The following is a 19,268-nucleotide window of genomic DNA, read 5'->3' as shown; positions in this document are numbered from 1 at the left end:
CACACACATTTATTCGGCTTGTTTTTCTTTTAATTTTTGTATCATTCAATTTTGAAAGTCATTTTGGGATACAAAGCAGTAATATTATGTTAGTCAAAAAACACCAGGCTGAAAAAACTTAGATTTTAATTTTAAAGTACTGCTCTCTTAAAAAAAAAAAAAAAAAAATCTCCAGTTCCTAATTATTGTTAATATTGATATGAAACTAATGGATAGGGAGGTTGGCCCATGTTGGGACCAGCTCTGTGTAGTGTACCGTGTCTTGTGTCTGTATGCGTGGTGTCAGCTGGTGTCCATGAGCGAGGACGACGAGATAGACGCGACCAAGAGCTCCGTGCTGAACGTGGTGACCGGCATGATGGACGACCGCGACTCCAAGGCCTCCCGGGCGACGCTGCTGCCCGCGGGCGGCCCGGCCAAGGCAAGTCGTGATTGGCTGCCGGGGATCACCCGCGTGTTCGTGACGTACCGTTAAACCTCCTTTATCTGGACCTAACTGGGACCGAAGGAAATCAGGACAGTTTTAAATCTGGATGATCCAGGCAATATGGTTAATAAAGCAAAACAAAATCCCTACGCAGACTTACTGTTTACTACAAATTTTAATTTTTTTTTAAAGAAAAATACATAGTATACATGCTCTATACTATTTAAATATAAAAAAAAATAATCCACGTCAACGCCCTGTGATACTGTTAGCTTCAGACCGGCGAAGGAACGGGAAGGTCCACAACGCAGCGGTGGGGGCGTTGGCAGGACTGCGTGGCTCGTCAACATCAAGACGTTCTTTACTTTTAGAATGATCCTCGTACCATACAGTGGGTGCTGATCAAACGCGGCATTATGAAAACTAGTGGCAGGTATTTTTTTTGCTGCGTGTGGTGGTCTTTGCTACATTTATGTAGCAAAAATATAATCAGGTATTTTATCGTGTGCTAACAGTTGTTTGCATGGATGTGGAACACTATTGTCATTAAATATGTAAAATGTCTATAAATCTGAACCCGATAAAGGAGGTTTCACTGTATCTTATTCTGGAGTTCATGTTAGATTACAGTTATTTTTGTCAGAATATAGTGAAAGGTCTTTATTCCATTGTGTTGTGTTTAGAACAGATATTGCATGTCCAGTTATTTATTATTTGAGTTTATAAAGAAAAGGTTTTCACAAAAAAAAAAGCAGTTAATTTAAAATCGCAGATGTGAACAACTGCATGCCATCAGAGTGGCTCAGAGGCCAGGACCACTGACTCATCTTGCTCATGTGACAAGGCAAGGGTTTATTCAAACACCAGGCATGATGAATATTTAAAAACTCTCAGTTGGACCTTGTGGTCCCAAGATAACTATCTTTATCCTTTATGTGCATCCCCCTTTCTTGTGTTGAATCTTTGACATGCGGTGCTTTAACTTCGCATATGCTCGGTCTTTCAGTATGCTTAAGTTTGAGCCAGTTGGATTAACTGTTCATATTTCAACTACATAGTAGTTAAAATATGCTGGAAAAAAAATTAACACCACTAAGCATATAAATATATTCACGGTCGGAAGACTTTAACAGGTTTGATTTTTTAAAAAATGAGACAACTCAATTTTTTTAGCAGTTGAGTGTCACATGGCATGAATTGTTTTCACTGGCAATGTTTGTGTGACGGAGGAAGTCAATGAGCGTTGATGCTTAGCTTCACCAGTTATGTTTTCTGGTAAGTTGAGGTAGTCAGGAGAGAATACATTGAAAATTGCGATGTCTGAGGTGGTGTTGTGTGCACGAACCTGCTGTGGGGACACGGGGAAGTGAGCCGTGTGCGTGCGCAGGCGCCGAAGCAGCGCATCAAGACGCTGAAGCTGTCGGAGGTGACCAAGCCGCTGGACGGGGAGACGTCCGGCCGGATGCTGGTGAGCGCGGTGCAGCGCGTCATGCGCACGGAGGGGGCGACGGGCCCCACCGGGGTCGGCCTGCTCCGGAGCAAGATGATAACGACCATGGCCGCCACCTTCGACGCGCGAGTGCGCCACGGTGAGTGCCCGGCCGGCCGGCGACCGGCGAGGGCGACGGCTCTCGAGCGCCCCGGCACGCGCGAGTGTGTGGTGTGTGTGTTGGCCCGCAGAGGTGCTGGGGTTCCTGCTGGAGGACGTGCGGGCGCGCCTCGACCTGGCGCTGGCGTGGCTCTACGAGGAGTACAGCTTCATGCAGGGGTTCAGCCGCGTGCCGGGCTTCCTGCGGCGCGACGTGGACCCGGCGGGCGCCTACGACGAGCTGCTGTGCGCCCTCGCGCGCCGCCTCGTGGACGCCAAGGACTCGTGAGTGCGCACCCGGCGCTCCCAGTTAGGGGTCGTCCGTTCATCACGTGATGGTTTTTTTTAGCAAATTTTCAACCTCCCACCCTCTCCCCTAGTGATTTGTGGTGAGGTTTAAGACTAAACCCCCCCTCCACCCCTCCCCCCAATAAATCACGTGTATTTTTTTTTGGTACGAAATATTTTTAAAAATTTCAGAATACTATCTTTAAATATAGGTATAATCTAATTGTATTTTCGGAAAATTAAGCACAGTGATAAAAATGTCCAGGCGCACACATTAAGGTTGCAGGTTTTATTCTCACCGGAAATAAAAATAAAAAAAAAGGAAAAAGCTTATGTGTGATTTACGCGTGTATTCGACGCCAAAATCGCAGTCTTTTCTGGCGACCAGCGAGCCGAGCCGGGCGGTTCATGTAGCGGCGGGGGGGATATCGTCGCCCGGCTGCGGCGAGTCAAGGTCACGCGTCACTTTTCGATTTAGTATAAATCGGGCCCAAAAAATAAATACACGTGATGTCTCTGTACACCCCCCCCCTCCCCCCTTGTGATATTACGTGATTTTTCCCAACCTTCCCCCCCCCCATTTCGAGCCTCATGTGATTAATGGACGATCCCTTATCCGCGAAATTAATTGGCAAGGCCACCGCGGATAGTGAAAATCGCGGATGATCTGCAAAAGAGCCGAAAATGGGAAACAAAAAAAATAAACATTAATTTTCAACTTAAAAATCTAAACATGTATGTACAGTAAAAGTTACAATTAACAGTTTAAAAATTTTAAATGATGCTAAAATTTTTAGTATTTTACTGAATAATTAACGTACAATACATTTCAGTAATGTAAACATAAAAGTGCTCGGTGCTTGCTTCGTGACAAGGATACAGTACTGTACGTACTCGGAGACTTCATTAGACACTGCGTGAGTTCCGAGAAGACCTGTGGCGTTTTACTGTATACTGCACACAATACACTTGTCAGTAGAGTTCAAATTTGCTCACTTGTAATAAAATACAGATTTACATATGTGCTGTATTTTTTTGTAGCATGCTCGGATAATAGGGAGTTTACTGTACCTACAGCCGCCCGTTTCAGAATTGGAGTTTTGTTACACTACACTAAGCCAGGAACTACTTTTCTCAATTGGCCGGCCACATGGTGAAGTGTGAAATACTGCAAATTTTTGCTTTCTCACAGTAGAATCTTGACTACCCGGCAGGTTAACCGTGCCATATTTCCATAAACCATTTTGACTTTTTATTTCCCTGCGCGCACAGTGACAACTTCACTTGTGTGTAACTGAATTTTAACTGATGTCAAACACATTATGTAACTCAGAAATGTTGGTAGCGACTACATAGGAATGTCATTTAAAAGTATTTCAAGTTTGTTTAGACTTATGTGCATTAGTACTGTAAATTAATTTTAATGATGTAGTGTCTTGATTAAATTTTAGTCAGCAAGCACACTTAACCTAATTGGAAAGCAAATTATTTGGATTAAAATATTATATTAATGAAAAAATTGTACTTGACTAGTGTTGTTTTGATTAGTACAATGTTCTACTGAAACAAATTAAGGTGTTATTTTGAGGGACGTCTGTTACAGTGGTTGTATTAATAGTCAGGATGAAAAATTAAAAATTTTTTTTTACATTGCTGTAACCATGTTGTTTTGGTAATCCATGGACCTCTTGCCAGTCATTACGTTGGTTCATCGGGAGTCTATCGCCTATTGTATAGCAAAGATTTACGAGTCTGGAAAGTTGAAGACAGGGTTGCTAGGATGTCTGGTAAAGTGTCACAAGGATTTGGAGCTGCCGGTTGTTAGCATTCGTAAGCCGGGCAGTTTTCTGGCCGCCGGTTTATATAACAGGTCATTTTGTTTTGACTTTCACATTGTACTACTTTTAAAACTTAATTACGAAGCATCTAAAAACCATTTCAATTAAACTGTACCTTTAATATGATATAAGTTAAAATTAACGAGGTTTTGTTGTAAAATCTGAAAGGTTCTGTTGCCTGTTGCTTCTGAAAAATTTTGAAAATTGAAAGTACACATATGATTCATGTTGATTACTAATGAGTAGAGACCTGAAAAATTTGCGGGTTCATTACGTGCTGTGCTAAAAATTCAAATAATTATATCTTAGTGCTGCTTCTGCCATTGGACCACTGTTAATCTGGAGGACTGAGGGCCAATTAGCGACCCATCACTCGTAGAAGCGTCGAATCACAGACGGTCACCCATTCGTGACGACTCACAAGTCAGCGGCCAATGAACAGTTGGCATTTGCCCGAGTGTGTAGAGGATATTGGAGTCCATCCTGGAGGTCATTGAACCCGCGATTTTTTTCCGGTCTCTACTAATGAGTTGTTGGTGGAGATCCACAGGGAAATAGAGACGCTGTGAGCACGGAGGTGGCGAGAGGTGGCACGTGCAGTGTCGTGCTCGCAGGCTGGTGACGGTGGAGATCCGTAGGGAAACATGTAGTGATGGAGAGAGATGCTGTGTGCACGGAGGTGGCGAGGGGGACAATGGCCGGGCGTGGTGCGCGCAGGCCAGGGCCCTATTTAGGGGAGGGCAACCGGGGCGAGAGCCCCGGGGACTCCACAAACGGAGGGGGCCCCCACAAATCCTTTGATATTCTTTTTTCGCTGTTTTACCTTTACCTACCTACAGTACTTTGTACATGCATGATTACATCATTGTTAAATATTAACAGAAATATTCATTAACACTAAAATTTAATTTCATATACATAATTCTTGTCTCCGGTTGTATTCATGTATGTTTTTTTTTTAATGCTAAGAGAATCTACTTGATTTCACAATAAATTATTTATTGGAAAACTCGCCTGAAAAAAAAAATTGTTCATTTTATTTGGAAAACAAATTTGGGGCCGGGGGGGGGGGGGCCCTCCGCTCCTCTGTCGCCCCGAGGCCTCCAGACCTCTGGATCCGGCCCTGGCGCAGGCTGGTGACGCGGCTGTACCTGGAGGCGCCCCACATCACGGAGGGGGCGGTGGAGCTGCTGAAGCAGCTGTGCCGAGACGAGGGCCGCTCGGCCGTGGGCCTGGGACTGCTGCAGGAGCTGGTGCTGCGACGGCCCCCGCGCCAGCTCGTCTTCCTCAACGCCCTGCTCGAGCACACCTCCCACGAGAACCCGCAGGTATGCCCCCGCCTCCTTGCGGAGGAGAATCACCCATCACCCAGTTGGATGAACGCTCGAGTGCTTAAACATAGGGTTCAAGTAGTTTGTGTGAAATTATCGCACTTATTTCGAGGCAACGTTTTAAGGAAAAACTGATTATTTACATCAGTGAAGGCCAGCTGGCGATCTGTGCCTGTTCTGCCCGACTGAAATTGTTTACTGCGGCCCACCGAAGAATCATTCAGCAAAGTAATATTTTTAGGTATACAGTTGCGTGTTAGCCGCTTTGCTTGCACGGATGTTGGATAATTTGTCAGAAGAAAGAGCGTTATTCTCTAAAAATACCCAAATATATTATTTCTATTTTTTGTAATCTATATTATTATGTTAGAGAGGGGATGAGGCTCGAAGTTTGAGCCAAATCAAGTGATCAGCTAAAGCTTGACTTGACTCTAAATTTGAGTTCTTTATACGCAACAGGATGAGACTTGACAATCTTTATTTATAACTTGTTACATTTTTAAAATATTTCATAGAGCATAAAATAATTTGGAAGCATTTCCCAATGTAATATCATATTTACATTATCACAATTTTCTTAAAGTATGGTTAAAACATAAAATGTTTATTCCACTATTTACGTTTCAGAACAAAGGTAAAGGCGCCAGTTTGGAATGGTCTGTTGTATTTTATAGATTTGTTACATAGCAAATAAACTACAAAAGAAAACATTGTCGGGAATAAACGTTTAGAGTATTACTGCACTACTCGAACACGAAATTGTTGCACTGTGTATATTCATATCTTTGACTATCTAGTGAAAATGGCAGGTGGCTTAATTTTTGTCTTCAACAAATATTATTTATTTTACACGTAGTTTTCAGTGTTAAAAATTTAACGCATTCTACAAACGTGTTGTAAACTATCTTTAAAATTTCCTAAAACAGATGTGTTTTTCTTTCTCGTACATCTCGGAGGCGTTAGTGAATGAAGTTTGAGTGATCTCAAGCAGCGAGGTGTGTTCCAGGTGCGCAACTGCAGAATGTTGAGCGATGGCTAGCGGCGAGGTGTGTTCCAGGTGCGCAACTGCAGAATGTTGAGCGATGGCTAGCGGCGAGGCGTGTTCCAGGTGCGCGCCAAGGCGATAGAGTGCGTGACGGAGCTGTACGGCCGCAGCGAGCTGCACAGCATCGTGGAGGAGTACGCCATCTTCTACCTGAGCTTCCTGCGCTTCCCGCAGCCGCCCGACCTGCTGTTCGGCTTGGAGCGGGGCCGGCCCACCAAGTCCGAGGCCTGGTCGGACGACATAGTGCGCGCCTGCCTCTACCTCTACATGGCCCTGCTGCCCGTCAACGAGAAGCTCATACACGAGTGAGTCCCGGTCGTCTTCAGTCCCAGCTCTTTCTAACATGTGCTTTTCATTTTATTTGGAGCTTCGCTTGTAATGTGAAGCTTTGTATTTGTTGCAGAGCTTTAAAACATTGGAAGTCTTAAGATTTGCTCGTAAAAATATATATATATATATTATATGTGTTGTATGTTTTTTGCTGAAATAAAGGTTGCAAATTTTTGCTTTTTTATGAATGCTCAATTAAATTTAGGCATGGTTATGTTATAATTTGTATTGAATGAGGTTATTCAAAGGGCCCAAATGGTTAATCACTTAATCAGTTCAAACACTACAAATGTTAAATGATTATTTTTTTTTTGAAAAATGAAATCTTGTATTTTATAAAGTAAGTGTGATACAGCTTCGCTGAGAGTATTCACTATTTATTTTTTACATCAAAAAACTAGTATTCGCACAGGCCTACCAGTTGTGGTGCTCAGAACATTTGCTGAATGGCGTTGGTTTAGAGGTCAGTGTACCTGACCTCTTACCCCGAGGTCCCGGGTTTAAGTTCTGCTTCTGGCTTTGATGCATTTAGAATTGTTTAGTTTGTTAGCTGTTTGCCTGTGAAGCATTCCAGATATATTCAATAATGAAAATCAGCAAGGATCATTTGCCTCAGGCTGATTTGTTTCAATAAATGTAATTTTTTTTTGGTTGTGATTATTCTTAAATGAGTAAAATGGTAGCAGTGGCTTTGAGCCAGGAGAAAAATGTGGGCTTGAAGAGCTCGCCATATCTTGAGGGTTTTGGGAAATGCCCGGGTTCTGATACTGGCCGGGTCGAGGACTTGTCACTTGTCGCTGGTTCAGGACCAATGGTGTGCTGCGGAAGGCACTGGGAAACCACTGCAAGATACCCGGTCCGCCCGCCATACCGTGGCCAAGCCTGTGACTTGGTTGAGGACTGCGACCAGTATCTGAAATATTCTCACAAGCCTAGTTAAAACATTAAACATATGTACATATAATGTTCAGTTCAATAAGTGTCCCAAATAAATATATATTGTAACTTTATTTTCATGATTACGTATTAAAATTACATTGTCATGGGTAGCGAAATGGGATAGGCATGAAGAAAATGGAGATGTGCATAGTTAACTTTAGTTTTCAATGTTGAATTTTCAATAAGTTTCCCAAATCAATATGTATATATTGTAACTTTATTTTCATGATTACATATTAAAAGTACTATATCACGGGTATCGAAATAGGATAGGCATGAAGAAAATGGAGATGTGCATACATAGTTAACTTTAGTTGTCAATATTGAATTTTTGATTTTACTTAATTCAATATTTATATCTTTTCCATTAAAACTCAAATCTTTCAGTGACACAAAATTTTTTATATGATTTAAAGGGCCCATTCATACTTTTTGTAGAAAAGGATACAAACATTTTGAAAAATTTCTGTTCATTTTGAATTTTGGTGTATGTTTCATTCAAGTACCAACAGACTACGGTAGTTGTGATTAGTTTTTTTGAAAGGTTGGGAAAGTGTTGTGGGTTTCGTCAGGGAGACATGTGCGTGCAGGGAGTGACTGTGCGCGAGCGAGTAGTGACTCTGTGTGCGAGCGAGGAGTGACTCTGTGTGCGAGCGGGGAGTGACTCTGTGTGCGAGCGGGGAGTGACTCTGTGCGAGCGAGGAGTGACTGTGCGAGCGAGGAGTGACTCTGTGTGCGAGCGGGGAGTGACTGTGCGAGCGGGGAGTGACTGTGTGCGAGCGGGGAGTGACTCTGTGTGCGAGCGGGGAGTGACTCTGTGTGCGAGCGGGGAGTGACTCTGTGTGCGAGCGGGGAGTGACTCTGTGTGCGAGCGGGGAGTGACTCTGTGTGCGAGCGAGGAGTGACTGTGCGAGCGAGGAGTGACTGTGCGAGCGAGGAGTGACTCTGTGTGCGAGCGGGGAGTGACTGTGCGAGCGGGGAGTGACTGTGTGCGAGCGGGGAGTGACTCTGTGTGCGAGCGGGGAGTGACTCTGTGTGCGAGCGGGGAGTGACTGTGTGCGAGCGGGGAGTGACTGTGTGCGAGCGGGGAGTGACTGTGTGCGAGTGGGGAGTGACTGTGTGCGAGTGGGGAGTGACTCTGTGCGAGCGGGGAGTGACTGTGTGCGAGCGGGGAGTGACTGTGTGCGAGTGGGGAGTGACTGTGAGCGGGGAGTGACTGTGCGAGCGAGGAGTGACTGTGAGCGAGCGAGGAGTGACTGTGAGCGAGCGGGGAGTGACTGTGTGGGAGCGGGGAGTGACTCTGTGTGCGAGCGGGGAGTGACTGTGTGCGAGTGGGGAGTGACTGTGAGCGAGCGGGGAGTGACTGTGTGTGAGCGGGGAGTGACTGTGCGAGCGGGGAGTGACTCTCTGTGCGAGCGAGGAGTGACTCTGTGTGCGAGCGGGGAGTGACTCTGTGTGTGAGCGGGGAGTGACTGCGAGCGGGGAGTGACTGCGAGCGGGGAGTGACTGTGTGCGAGCGGGGAGTGACTGTGTGCGAGCGGGGAGTGACTGTGTGCGAGCGGGGAGTGACTGTGTGCGAGCGGGGAGTGACTATGTGCGAGCGGGGAGTGACTGTGTGCGAGCGGGGAGTGACTGCGAGCGGGGAGTGACTGTGTGCGAGTGCGGAGTGACTCTCTGTGCTAACGAGGAGTGACTCTCTGTGCTAACGAGGAGTGACTCTGTGTGCGAGCGGGGAGTGACTCTGTGTGCGAGCGAGGAGTGACTGTGTGTGCGAGCGAGGAGTGACTGTGAGCGAGCGAGGATTGACTGCGAGTGAGGAGTGATAGTGTGCGAGCGGGTAGTGACTGTGCGAGCGGGGAGTGACTGTGTGCGAGTGGGGAGTGACTGTGCGAGCGGGGAGTGACTGTGCGCGAGCGGGGAGTGACTGTGCGCGAGCGGGGAGTGACTGTGTGCGAGCGGGGAGTGACTGTGTGCGAGCGGGGAGTGACTGCGAGCGGGGAGTGACTGTGTGCGAGTGGGGAGTGACTCTCTGTGCTAACGAGGAGTGACTCTCTGTGCTAACGAGGAGTGACTCTGTGTGCGAGCGGGGAGTGACTCTGTGTGCGAGCGAGGAGTGACTGTGTGTGCGAGCGAGGAGTGACTGTGAGCGAGCGAGGATTGACTGCGAGTGAGGAGTGATAGTGTGCGAGCGGGTAGTGACTGTGCGAGCGGGGAGTGACTGTGTGCGAGTGGGGAGTGACTGTGCGAGCGGGGAGTGACTGTGCGCGAGCGGGGAGTGACTGTGCGCGAGCGGGGAGTGACTGTGTGCGAGCGGGGAGTGACTGTGTGCGAGCGGGGAGTGACTGTGTGCGAGCGAGGAGTGACTGTGTGTGAGCGGGGAGTGACTGCGAGCGAGCAGTTACTGTGTGCAGGCAGAGCTGGAGAGCGAGCGTGCGTGCTGTGCAGGCTGGCGCGCGTGTACGTGCAGACGTCGGCGGACGTGAAGCGCACCATCCTGCGCCTGCTGGAGCAGCCGGTGAGGGGCATGGGCATGCACTCCCTGGAGCTGCTGCGGCTGGTGGAGGAGTGCCCCAAGGGGGCGGAGACCCTGGTCACGCGCGTCATCCACATCCTCACCGAGAAGACCCCGCCGAGCTCGGAGCTGGTGGAGCGGGTGCGAGAGCTGTACCACACGCGGGTGTCGGACGTGCGGTTCCTCATCCCCGTGCTGAACGGGCTCACCAAGAAGGAGGTGGTGGCGGCCCTGCCCAAGCTCATCAAGCTGAACCCCGTCGTGGTGAAGGAGGTCTTCAACAGGTACCGGCGGAGCGTCCTGGGTTACAACTGTCCTTATTAGATCTTGACAATATTTAACTGTTTGAAACAGATGTGAAGGAGGTCTTCAACAGGTACCGGCGGAGCTTCCCGTTCTTGTTAGATCCTGACAATATTTAACTGTTTGAAATAGATGTGAAGGAGGTCTTCAACAGGTACCGGCGGAGCTTCCCGGGTTACAACCGTCCTTATTAGATTCTGACAATATTTAACTGTTTGAAATAGATTTGTAGTTTGTCTTCTTGAAAGGTTAGTCTATACTCTATACTGTAGTGACTGGCTGCTACAACTAGTTTCCCCCGTGGAGTGTCAACGTACATCAGTGTTTGGGAATGACAGCAACTGTAATTTTGTAGCTAATAACGTCAATGTACAATGTTTTATGATCTCGATAAATATCTTAATTTGTTCTGAGAAGACAGTTTTTCAGTATGTCGTAAAAAAAATTGTTAAAAACCAAGGTGCCGTCTTTCGGTTTGTATTCATCCCGCGTGAGCTGCTGCGTAGAACATTGTGAAACATGACTGGAGTTGACAAGGCCAGTAGGTTTTCTCAGGGTATTTCTGTGTCGCTCTTCTTTTTTTTAGCAGCATCACTTTACATCGTGTCTCAGGACCTAGGTGTTGACGAGACGTTAACATTTAATACATGTAATTTTTTTTGTCTTGGTAAAAAAAAACTATATATATTAAATGGTAACTGCTTGGCATTATAACTCGTGGGTGATTACTAGGGACTGTGAACATATATTGCATTAATGAGGCTTGAGTGTACACTGCTTGTGGGACAGCCAGCGGTGCGTTGCCCGCAGGTTACTGGGGACGCACTCGGAGTACCATTCCTCGCCCATCACCCCGGCGGAGCTGCTCATAGCCCTGCACAACATCGACCCACTCAAGTGCGAGCTGAAGATGGTCATCAAGGGTGAGTTCGGGAGGGCCGGGGGGCGTGACGGAGATTGCACTGCAAAGCAAGGAGACACGGAGTACATACTGTGTTTAAAGATACCTAAAGTTAACTTTAAAGGGAAAATAAAATTTTAATTTTAAGTCCCCTCTAGGTATATCTTTTTTTTTTTCTTTCCACGAATTCTTGGTCGGCAGAGGAAAGATGATTATCGAATTGTGTGTATAGGGACAATGAACTGGCTTCTCTTGAATGGACAGCCCAGGAGGAGTACCTTAAATCCCAATTACGAACATTTCCAAATTCCAATTTAACCTTTTTGTTAGTAAAATTGTCTCCAGCGCTTGAGGAACTTCGCACCAGGGCTGGTGCGGACGAAGCTCGGTGGCCGGTGGCCGTGTGTGTGCAACGGGCGGGGGTGTGTTGCAGCCACGTCGCTGTGCTTCTCCGACAAGCAGGCGTACACGCAGGAGGTGCTGGCGGTGGTGATGCAGCACCTCATGGAGCAGAGCCCGCTGCCCACGCTGCTGATGCGCACCGTCATCCAGTCCCTGTCGCTCTACCCGCGTCTCATCGGCTTCGTCATGAACATCCTGCAGCGCCTCATCCTCAAGCAGGTGCGGCCGCTTCCAACATCCAGTTATTCACCAACATCAAATATTTTTGTAATTAAATTTTTGGAGTTATACTTCTTTAGGTGCGTTATGGAAAAAAAAAAGATGAAAGTGGATTTTTAGATACGCACGCACCATGCAACAAAAATTGACAGGATGAAAAAAAAAGGCGACACACAAATAAAAACTCTACATGTGCTCTCAAAACATGTACTCTAGTGATGGATATTGAATACTGGTTCATAAAAATTAAAAAAAAAAATAAAATGCGTTCATTGTAAATGTTAGTGATAGTAATTGTATTTATACAATTTTTTAAGTGTATTTATGTAAGTGAGATTATGTTCCAGTATGTGTAATTTATTTTCAATTTAAATTATAACTAAACAGTTATTACACTATTATTTAATATATAATAAAAAATATTACATTAGAATAAACTGTCAGCACATTATCATGATTAATTAAAAATTTATCTTCATTAATTTATTTAATTTAAATCTTAAACACATTTTTATATTAATATTGAATACAGAGTATTTATTAATAAAAAATTTAATTTGATTCAATTTATACTTATGAACTGTATTTAATAATATCAAATCAGACCTTTTGGATATTTTATTTTTATTCATTAAACGCATCCTAAATTAAAGTTAGTTTTTTTTTATTACATCAAGTAAGTATAACGTCTAACGTGCATACATAAATACATGCACTCATTTTTAAACTTGATTTTAAAAAATAAAGAATAATATGCAGTATACATGAAAATTAAAAAAAGATGGAAATGTATATGGAATTATAATAAAGTGATATATTTGTTATTCAAAATTACGGATTATTTGTTTCATATTAAATCTTTTTTTTTTTTTTTAAATTACAAATTTTTAATGAATATTCTGGGCATCATTAATGTTAGTCTTTTCACTTAAATTTTTTGTGAATTAGTCCCACTTTTTGTATGTATAGCTAATGAATGAGTAATAAAATTTATTTTATTTGAAACGTGGATCGCATATCAAATTGCTCGTGATCGTCAAATATTTTGCCAACACTTGCAGACCCCTGCATGATGAACAGGTGTGGTGTGCGGTCGGGGAGGGGGGACTGACGGGCGGGGCGTGGGGTGCGGTGTGCAGGTGTGGACGCAGAAGAAGGTGTGGGAGGGCTTCATCAAGTGCTGCCAGCGCACTCAGCCGCAGAGCTTCCAGGTGCTGCTGCAGCTGCCAGCCCTGCAGCTGCAGGACGTGTTCGACAGCTGCAGCGAGCTGCAGGCGCCGCTGCTGGCCCACGTGGAGGCCCTCACGGACAACCAGGTGCGCTGTCCTCCGCTCGGTGCTTCACACGCTCTCGGTGAAGTCATGTGGCGGTTTGGTTCACTCTCTGATGAGAATTTTAGGGATAATGGACAAGTTCAGTTTTTTCCCCTCTCCCCTCACTGCGCTGTGTCCTGGCAGGATATTGAAGCGAAGGGTTGTTGCGTAAAATTATCGACTGGCAGTTTTTTTTTTTTTTAACATATTGGGGAGGGATCTGTTAACTGATTTGATTTCGAATTCTGCACGCTAGAAATGATGACATCATGCGAAAATAAAAACACGAAGATGCAGAACACCAATTAATGGAGGTTGTAAGTGTGGGTACAGAGGCTTAAGATGGGTCAGTTCATTCCAACAGTATTAGCTCTTTCTATCCTTTATTCGTAACGGGAACATAAGTTTGGCGAGTTGTGTCTATACATGTAGCGGCAACACGTGTACTACCATCACGTGAGAAGGTTGTCGTGTAAGATGATTTACCAGCTTAGAGCTCTATTAATTTGAATAAAATTCTTGTATTTTTTGCCAGAAAATACTTTTGTAGTCCCTCGCTGACAAGCATGTATCATCTGTATCCACTACATGTGAAAGCTAACTTTTTCCCTAAACCTAATGATGCATGCGTTGATCCCGTGGTTTGAATGACAAAAACATATTGTATGTTATTTTTAGCATGGGTCGTAGATGTGGGTGGATTCCAAGTAGGGCGAAGTGACTGATTTGGTGTGTCAGATGAAGTGGCTTGGTGGTGTTGTGGAAGGCAGTGAGTGTAGAGTGTGTAGAGCTGTGTGGTGGTGTGAAGGCAGTGAGTGTAGAGTGTGTAGAGCTGTGTGGTGGTGTGAAGGCAGTGAGTGTAGAGTGTGTAGAGCTGTGTGGTGGTGTGAAGGCAGTGAGTGTAGAGTGTGTAGAGCTCTGTGGTGGTGTTCCAGCGCACGCACATCCCCCAGTCCATCATGGACGTGCTGATGGGCAAACGGAGAGCCATGGCCGAGGAGTACGTGCTGGGAGCTGATGTGGTGAGTCTCTCTCGTCACTGAGCACGGCGGCAGTCTAGTGGTCCACTCGCCACCCACCAGGGCACGTGCATTGCCATTTCTCCTTTACCATCTCTAGCGACCCTCTTCGTCAAGGAGATGATAAACCTTAATGCATTTTATCTTGTCGAGGCATCTCGGAATATTTTTGGTTATGAAGCAATAATGTATTTACAAAAATTTTAAGATTTTGTGTTTTTTTTCCCCCTTATGAGTTAATACAAAAAAAAATATTAAATAAGCACAAAATTGTGAATTCAGTTCACAGATACACACATTAGTGTGAAAATGTTACCCATAAATTTTTACAATGGGCTTACATATTAGGGATGAATTTGGTTTTACTAAATGTTGTCTGTAATCTTAATCTTAAGTACATTTATTCACTTTTCCCCCCTTATCTCATTTCCATTTCCCATTATAACATTTTGTTTCCTTTGTTTCCACTGCAGTTTCATTCCCAGCTCATCTCTAAGCCACAGTGGATCAGTGTGTCCATGTTGGCCCGACACTCGGGCGTGACTCAGCATCACGAGCACTGCTGAGTCACCCAGCAGCTTGGAGCCCACTTTAAGCCTCTAGTGCATGACTGTGCATCTTCAAACCTTTTCAAAGAATGTATAATTTAATTAATGATGGGCCAAATCTTGAATTTGAATCCCAAAGAGTACCTCAAATGTACCCCTCTAATCCAAATCTAGGTATGAAGGGTTCAAAATAAAATAATGTATAAGAAAAAAAATTATTAACTTTGGTATTGAAACATTAGACCCTTCAAAAGTTTTATTCGTAAACTAAGTTTCCGGAATCATTACATAATGTATTTTATACATGTAATTACATGTTAAAAGTACTGTATCTTGGGGAATGGTAACAGGCTAGGTATGTAGAAAAATATTGACGTTGTAAACTTCAGAGGTTATGGGTGTAGAAATTTTTAATTTTAGTATCTCTAATATTTTTCTTTGAATCTTTTTCCTCAAATATCAAATACTTCAAATACTAAGGATTTGAGGATTTGATTGGCCCATCCCTGGTTTTTTTTTTAATAAATGCAGTAAAATCTGATTACAAATTTAAATTATTGCTTTAAAGGATTTCTTGCCTTATAGTGTTTTGAGATCCTTACAAGTTGTTTTTACATTTGTTAGCAGTGCAGTATAAAGTACTAAGTACCAATACTTCTTGTTTTTCAGGTCGTTTGTTGTAATGGGATTTTACAGTATTTTTTTACTAGAATTAACTATTAACAACAACACAAACAACAACTTGGCTGTGTTTGTTCTCTCCTGCGCCAGATGTCGCAGACGGAGCTGACTAATAACAACAACACAAACAACGACCTAGCTGTGTTTGTTCTCTCCTGCACCAGATGTCGCCGACAGAGCTGACTAATAACAACACAAACAACAACCTAGCTGTGTTTGTTCTCTCCTGCGCCAGATGTCGCAGTCGGAGCTGACTAATAACAACAACACAAACAACAACCTAGCTGTGTTTGTTCTCTCCTGTGCCAGATTTCGCCGACGGAGCTGACTAATAACAATAACACAAACAAAAACCTAGCTGTGTTTGTTCTCTCCTGTGCCAGATGTCGCCGATGGAGCTGACTAATAACAACAACACAAACAACGACCTAGCTGTGTTTGTTCTCTCCTGCACCAGATGTCGCCGACAGAGCTGACTAATAACAACACAAACAACAACCTAGCTGTGTTTGTTCTCTCCTGCGCCAGATGTCGCAGTCGGAGCTGACTAATAACAACAACACAAACAACAACCTAGCTGTGTTTGTTCTCTCCTGTGCCAGATTTCGCCGACGGAGCTGACTAATAACAATAACACAAACAAAAACCTAGCTGTGTTTGTTCTCTCCTGTGCCAGATGTCGCCGATGGAGCTGACTAATAACAACAACACAAACAACAACCTAGCTGTGTTTGTTTGTTCTCTCCTGCGCCAGATTTCGCCGACGGAGCTGACTAATAATAACAACACAAACAACAACCTAGCTGTGTTTGTTCTCGCCTGCGCCAGATGTCGCAGATGGAGCTGACTAATAATAACAACACAAACAACAACCTAGCTGTGTTTGTTCTCTCCTGCGCCAGATGTCGCAGTCGGAGCTGACTAATAACAACAACACAAACAACAACCTAGCTGTGTTTGTTCTCTCCTGTGCCAGATTTCGCCGACGGAGCTGACTAATAACAATAACACAAACAAAAACCTAGCTGTGTTTGTTCTCTCCTGTGCCAGATGTCGCCGATGGAGCTGACTAATAACAACAACACAAACAACAACCTAGCTGTGTTTGTTTGTTCTCTCCTGCGCCAGATTTCGCCGACGGAGCTGACTAATAATAACAACACAAACAACAACCTAGCTGTGTTTGTTCTCGCCTGCGCCAGATGTCGCAGATGGAGCTGACTAATAATAACAACACAAACAACAACCTAGCTGTGTTTGTTCTCTCCTGCGCCAGATGTCGCAGTCGGAGCTGACTAATAACAACAACACAAACAACAACCTAGCTGTGTTTGTTTGTTCTCGCCTGCGCCAGATGTCGCCGACGGAGCTGACTAATAACAATAACACAAACAACAACCTAGCTGTGTTTGTTCTCTCCTGTGCCAGATGTCGCCGACGGAGCTGACTAATAACAATAACACAAACAACAACCTAGCTGTGTTTGTTCTCTCCTGCGCCAGATGTCGCCGACGGAGCTGACCATAGACATGAAGGACGAGGTAGAAGACGCGACGCTCATGGCAGAGCCGGCGCCCCCCGGCCTGGAGTAACCCGAGTCCCGTGGGCGGGACGACAGTCTGCCGAGTGGTGCTGAGGCACCCACGTTGTCCCGAGCTGTGCACCTTGCCGCGGAGGCTGGAGCCGTGGAACAAGTCCTGTTGGGTGAAGTGGAACCAAAGTAGTCCATGTTGTCTGTATATGAATTTATATCGTCAAAGGAAAATGTAGCTGAAATTAAAAAAAAAAATAAAAAATAAAACTAGCTATATTGTGCATATTTTGAATAAACTTCTATGAATGTTGGCAATTCGCTTGAAGTCTTCACCAGAAATTGTGAATTTGTTTTTAGATTCTCCGGTACCATTGTGTAAAATCATGTTTTTCCCTCGTCTTTTATATTTATCTTTTTACTATTCAAAACTTGTGGGAAAAATTATTCAGTAAAAGTGCATGTATATAAATTATGTGTATTTATTTAGGTGGTTTGTTCACTGTGCAAGACACCAACTGGTGGTAAAAAAACAGCCTTATCAAAGTAAAAATTATAACAAGAATATAATTCTTGCCTCACTGTTCACAGAACCACTCTAAACCAATGTGAGAAATTTGTGTTCCTCTGAGAAATAAATAAAGGTAACTTCTGATGTACCATACATGCGACACTTATTTTTCTTTGTATTTATTCTTGTGTGTTTATGCCTGACCTTTTAGTATTTTTAAAAGACCTATCACAAAAATATTGAGTTTACTCTGAATGTTATTAATATACTTGTTATAAGTGAATTGTGACCTAATTTTATTATGAATTAATTATAACATGGATTTGGATGTAATGATTTAATTTGAAATCCTTAGTTGGCGAGGGGAATTAGTAGTAGCTACTCTAGTAGACATGACTGTAGCTGGCATTATCTCAGGTTGTTTTTGTTGGTACCACTGTGTACCGTAGCAGGGGAGTCCTCTCGAGGATGACAGGTGATTAGGCCCTCACCCAGGGCTGCCAATTCTTCCAAACGTGTTTGTTTAATAAACCACCAAGCGAGGTGGCACACTCACTAGGCATAGCAATCCTGGTCGGAACATTCCGATTGAGATTTCCCAAGGTCTCTCGAAATTGCAGGGTTTTCATTTAATTGTGATATAATCTTTTTTTTTTATCCATCATCTTTATGAGTCAGAAATTATAACATACCAATGACCAAGACTGCGACATTTCCACTTTGGAATAGTTTTGTTAAGCATAATTAATAGCTTTGCTATTTAACATGAATGAATAGGTTAATAATTATTAAGATCGATCATGTTGTGTGTTCAATGTTTTATAGACAGAGAAAGACAACTTTTGATAACAAGTTTGTTTATTGGAAAAAAAATTCATCTTAAAATTCAACCTGAATATAAGATGTACATTTTCAACAAAGACATTATGTATTTAGTAGGAAATTCGTGAAAGTTCAGAAGACTTTCATTTCCTTTAGTCTTGCAGTCTTACATGACTAAGAGTTTTAGTTTTATATACACCTTTATATGAAAAATAGTTTTGTACTGCAGTTTAAATAGACTGTAGTATGCTATACTAATTTATATTACTATACAAAGTTCTGAAAAAGTCATTAAAATAATGTTTTTTTTTTGTGGTTATAAATGTATTAGTTTTACCAATATTGGCACCACTGTTCTCGTCGGTAGACAACACGCCCAGCAACAATTTGTGAAAATGACTTAGGAGGGACATTGTACGTCATAGTAAGGTTCTTTCCCCCCCCCCCCCCCCCCTCCTCTTCGACCCGTCTGCTACTAATAGTTTTTGTGTGCCTGTGGATTCCTTGAGAAAATACTTTAGGAAATAATTTTTATTGGAAGGTGATAAGCTTTGTGAGGTAAGCGTTACCTGACGTGTGCGAATGCAATTCTGACCCTTGCACTCGCAGTGTGCTAGTTTTTTTCTTGGAAGCCCAGGCACTCCTGAAAGCCGACTTTTGTTTTCTGTCGGCCAGTTGTGTGCTTAATCATGTTTATTTAAATTGTTTTAGTCATTACAG

At 43.8% G+C, this 19,268-nt stretch overlaps 1 protein-coding gene across 2 annotated transcripts in view; it reads left to right on the top strand.

The window, feature by feature from the left end:
* The window catches only part of LOC134534307 (symplekin), a 32,390-nt gene extending 14,498 nt beyond the window's left edge, over positions 1-17,892 (top strand). Inside the window, exons 9-19 of one of the 2 annotated variants that reach the window (XM_063372680.1) lie at positions 287-421; positions 1,815-2,016; positions 2,108-2,300; positions 5,274-5,469; positions 6,581-6,822; positions 10,232-10,582; positions 11,412-11,524; positions 11,936-12,123; positions 13,263-13,439; positions 14,372-14,458; positions 17,187-17,892. In XM_063372680.1, coding sequence (XP_063228750.1) covers positions 287-421; positions 1,815-2,016; positions 2,108-2,300; positions 5,274-5,469; positions 6,581-6,822; positions 10,232-10,582; positions 11,412-11,524; positions 11,936-12,123; positions 13,263-13,439; positions 14,372-14,458; positions 17,187-17,276 — 1,974 coding nt within the window. In that variant the 3' untranslated portion in view covers positions 17,277-17,892. Of the gene's footprint in view, positions 1-286; positions 422-1,814; positions 2,017-2,107; positions 2,301-5,273; positions 5,470-6,580; positions 6,823-10,231; positions 10,583-11,411; positions 11,525-11,935; positions 12,124-13,262; positions 13,440-14,371; positions 14,459-17,038; positions 17,147-17,186 lie in introns of those variants that run through there. The other variant, XM_063372679.1, reaches the window with a different exon arrangement.
* The last annotated feature ends 1,376 nt before the right edge of the window (positions 17,893-19,268 follow it).

The sequence above is a fragment of the Bacillus rossius genome, chromosome 7 (genome assembly GCF_032445375.1).
Source record: "Bacillus rossius redtenbacheri isolate Brsri chromosome 7, Brsri_v3, whole genome shotgun sequence".
Taxonomy (NCBI): Eukaryota; Metazoa; Arthropoda; class Insecta; order Phasmatodea; family Bacillidae; genus Bacillus; species Bacillus rossius.
This window is presented reverse-complemented; position numbering and strand designations above follow the sequence as displayed.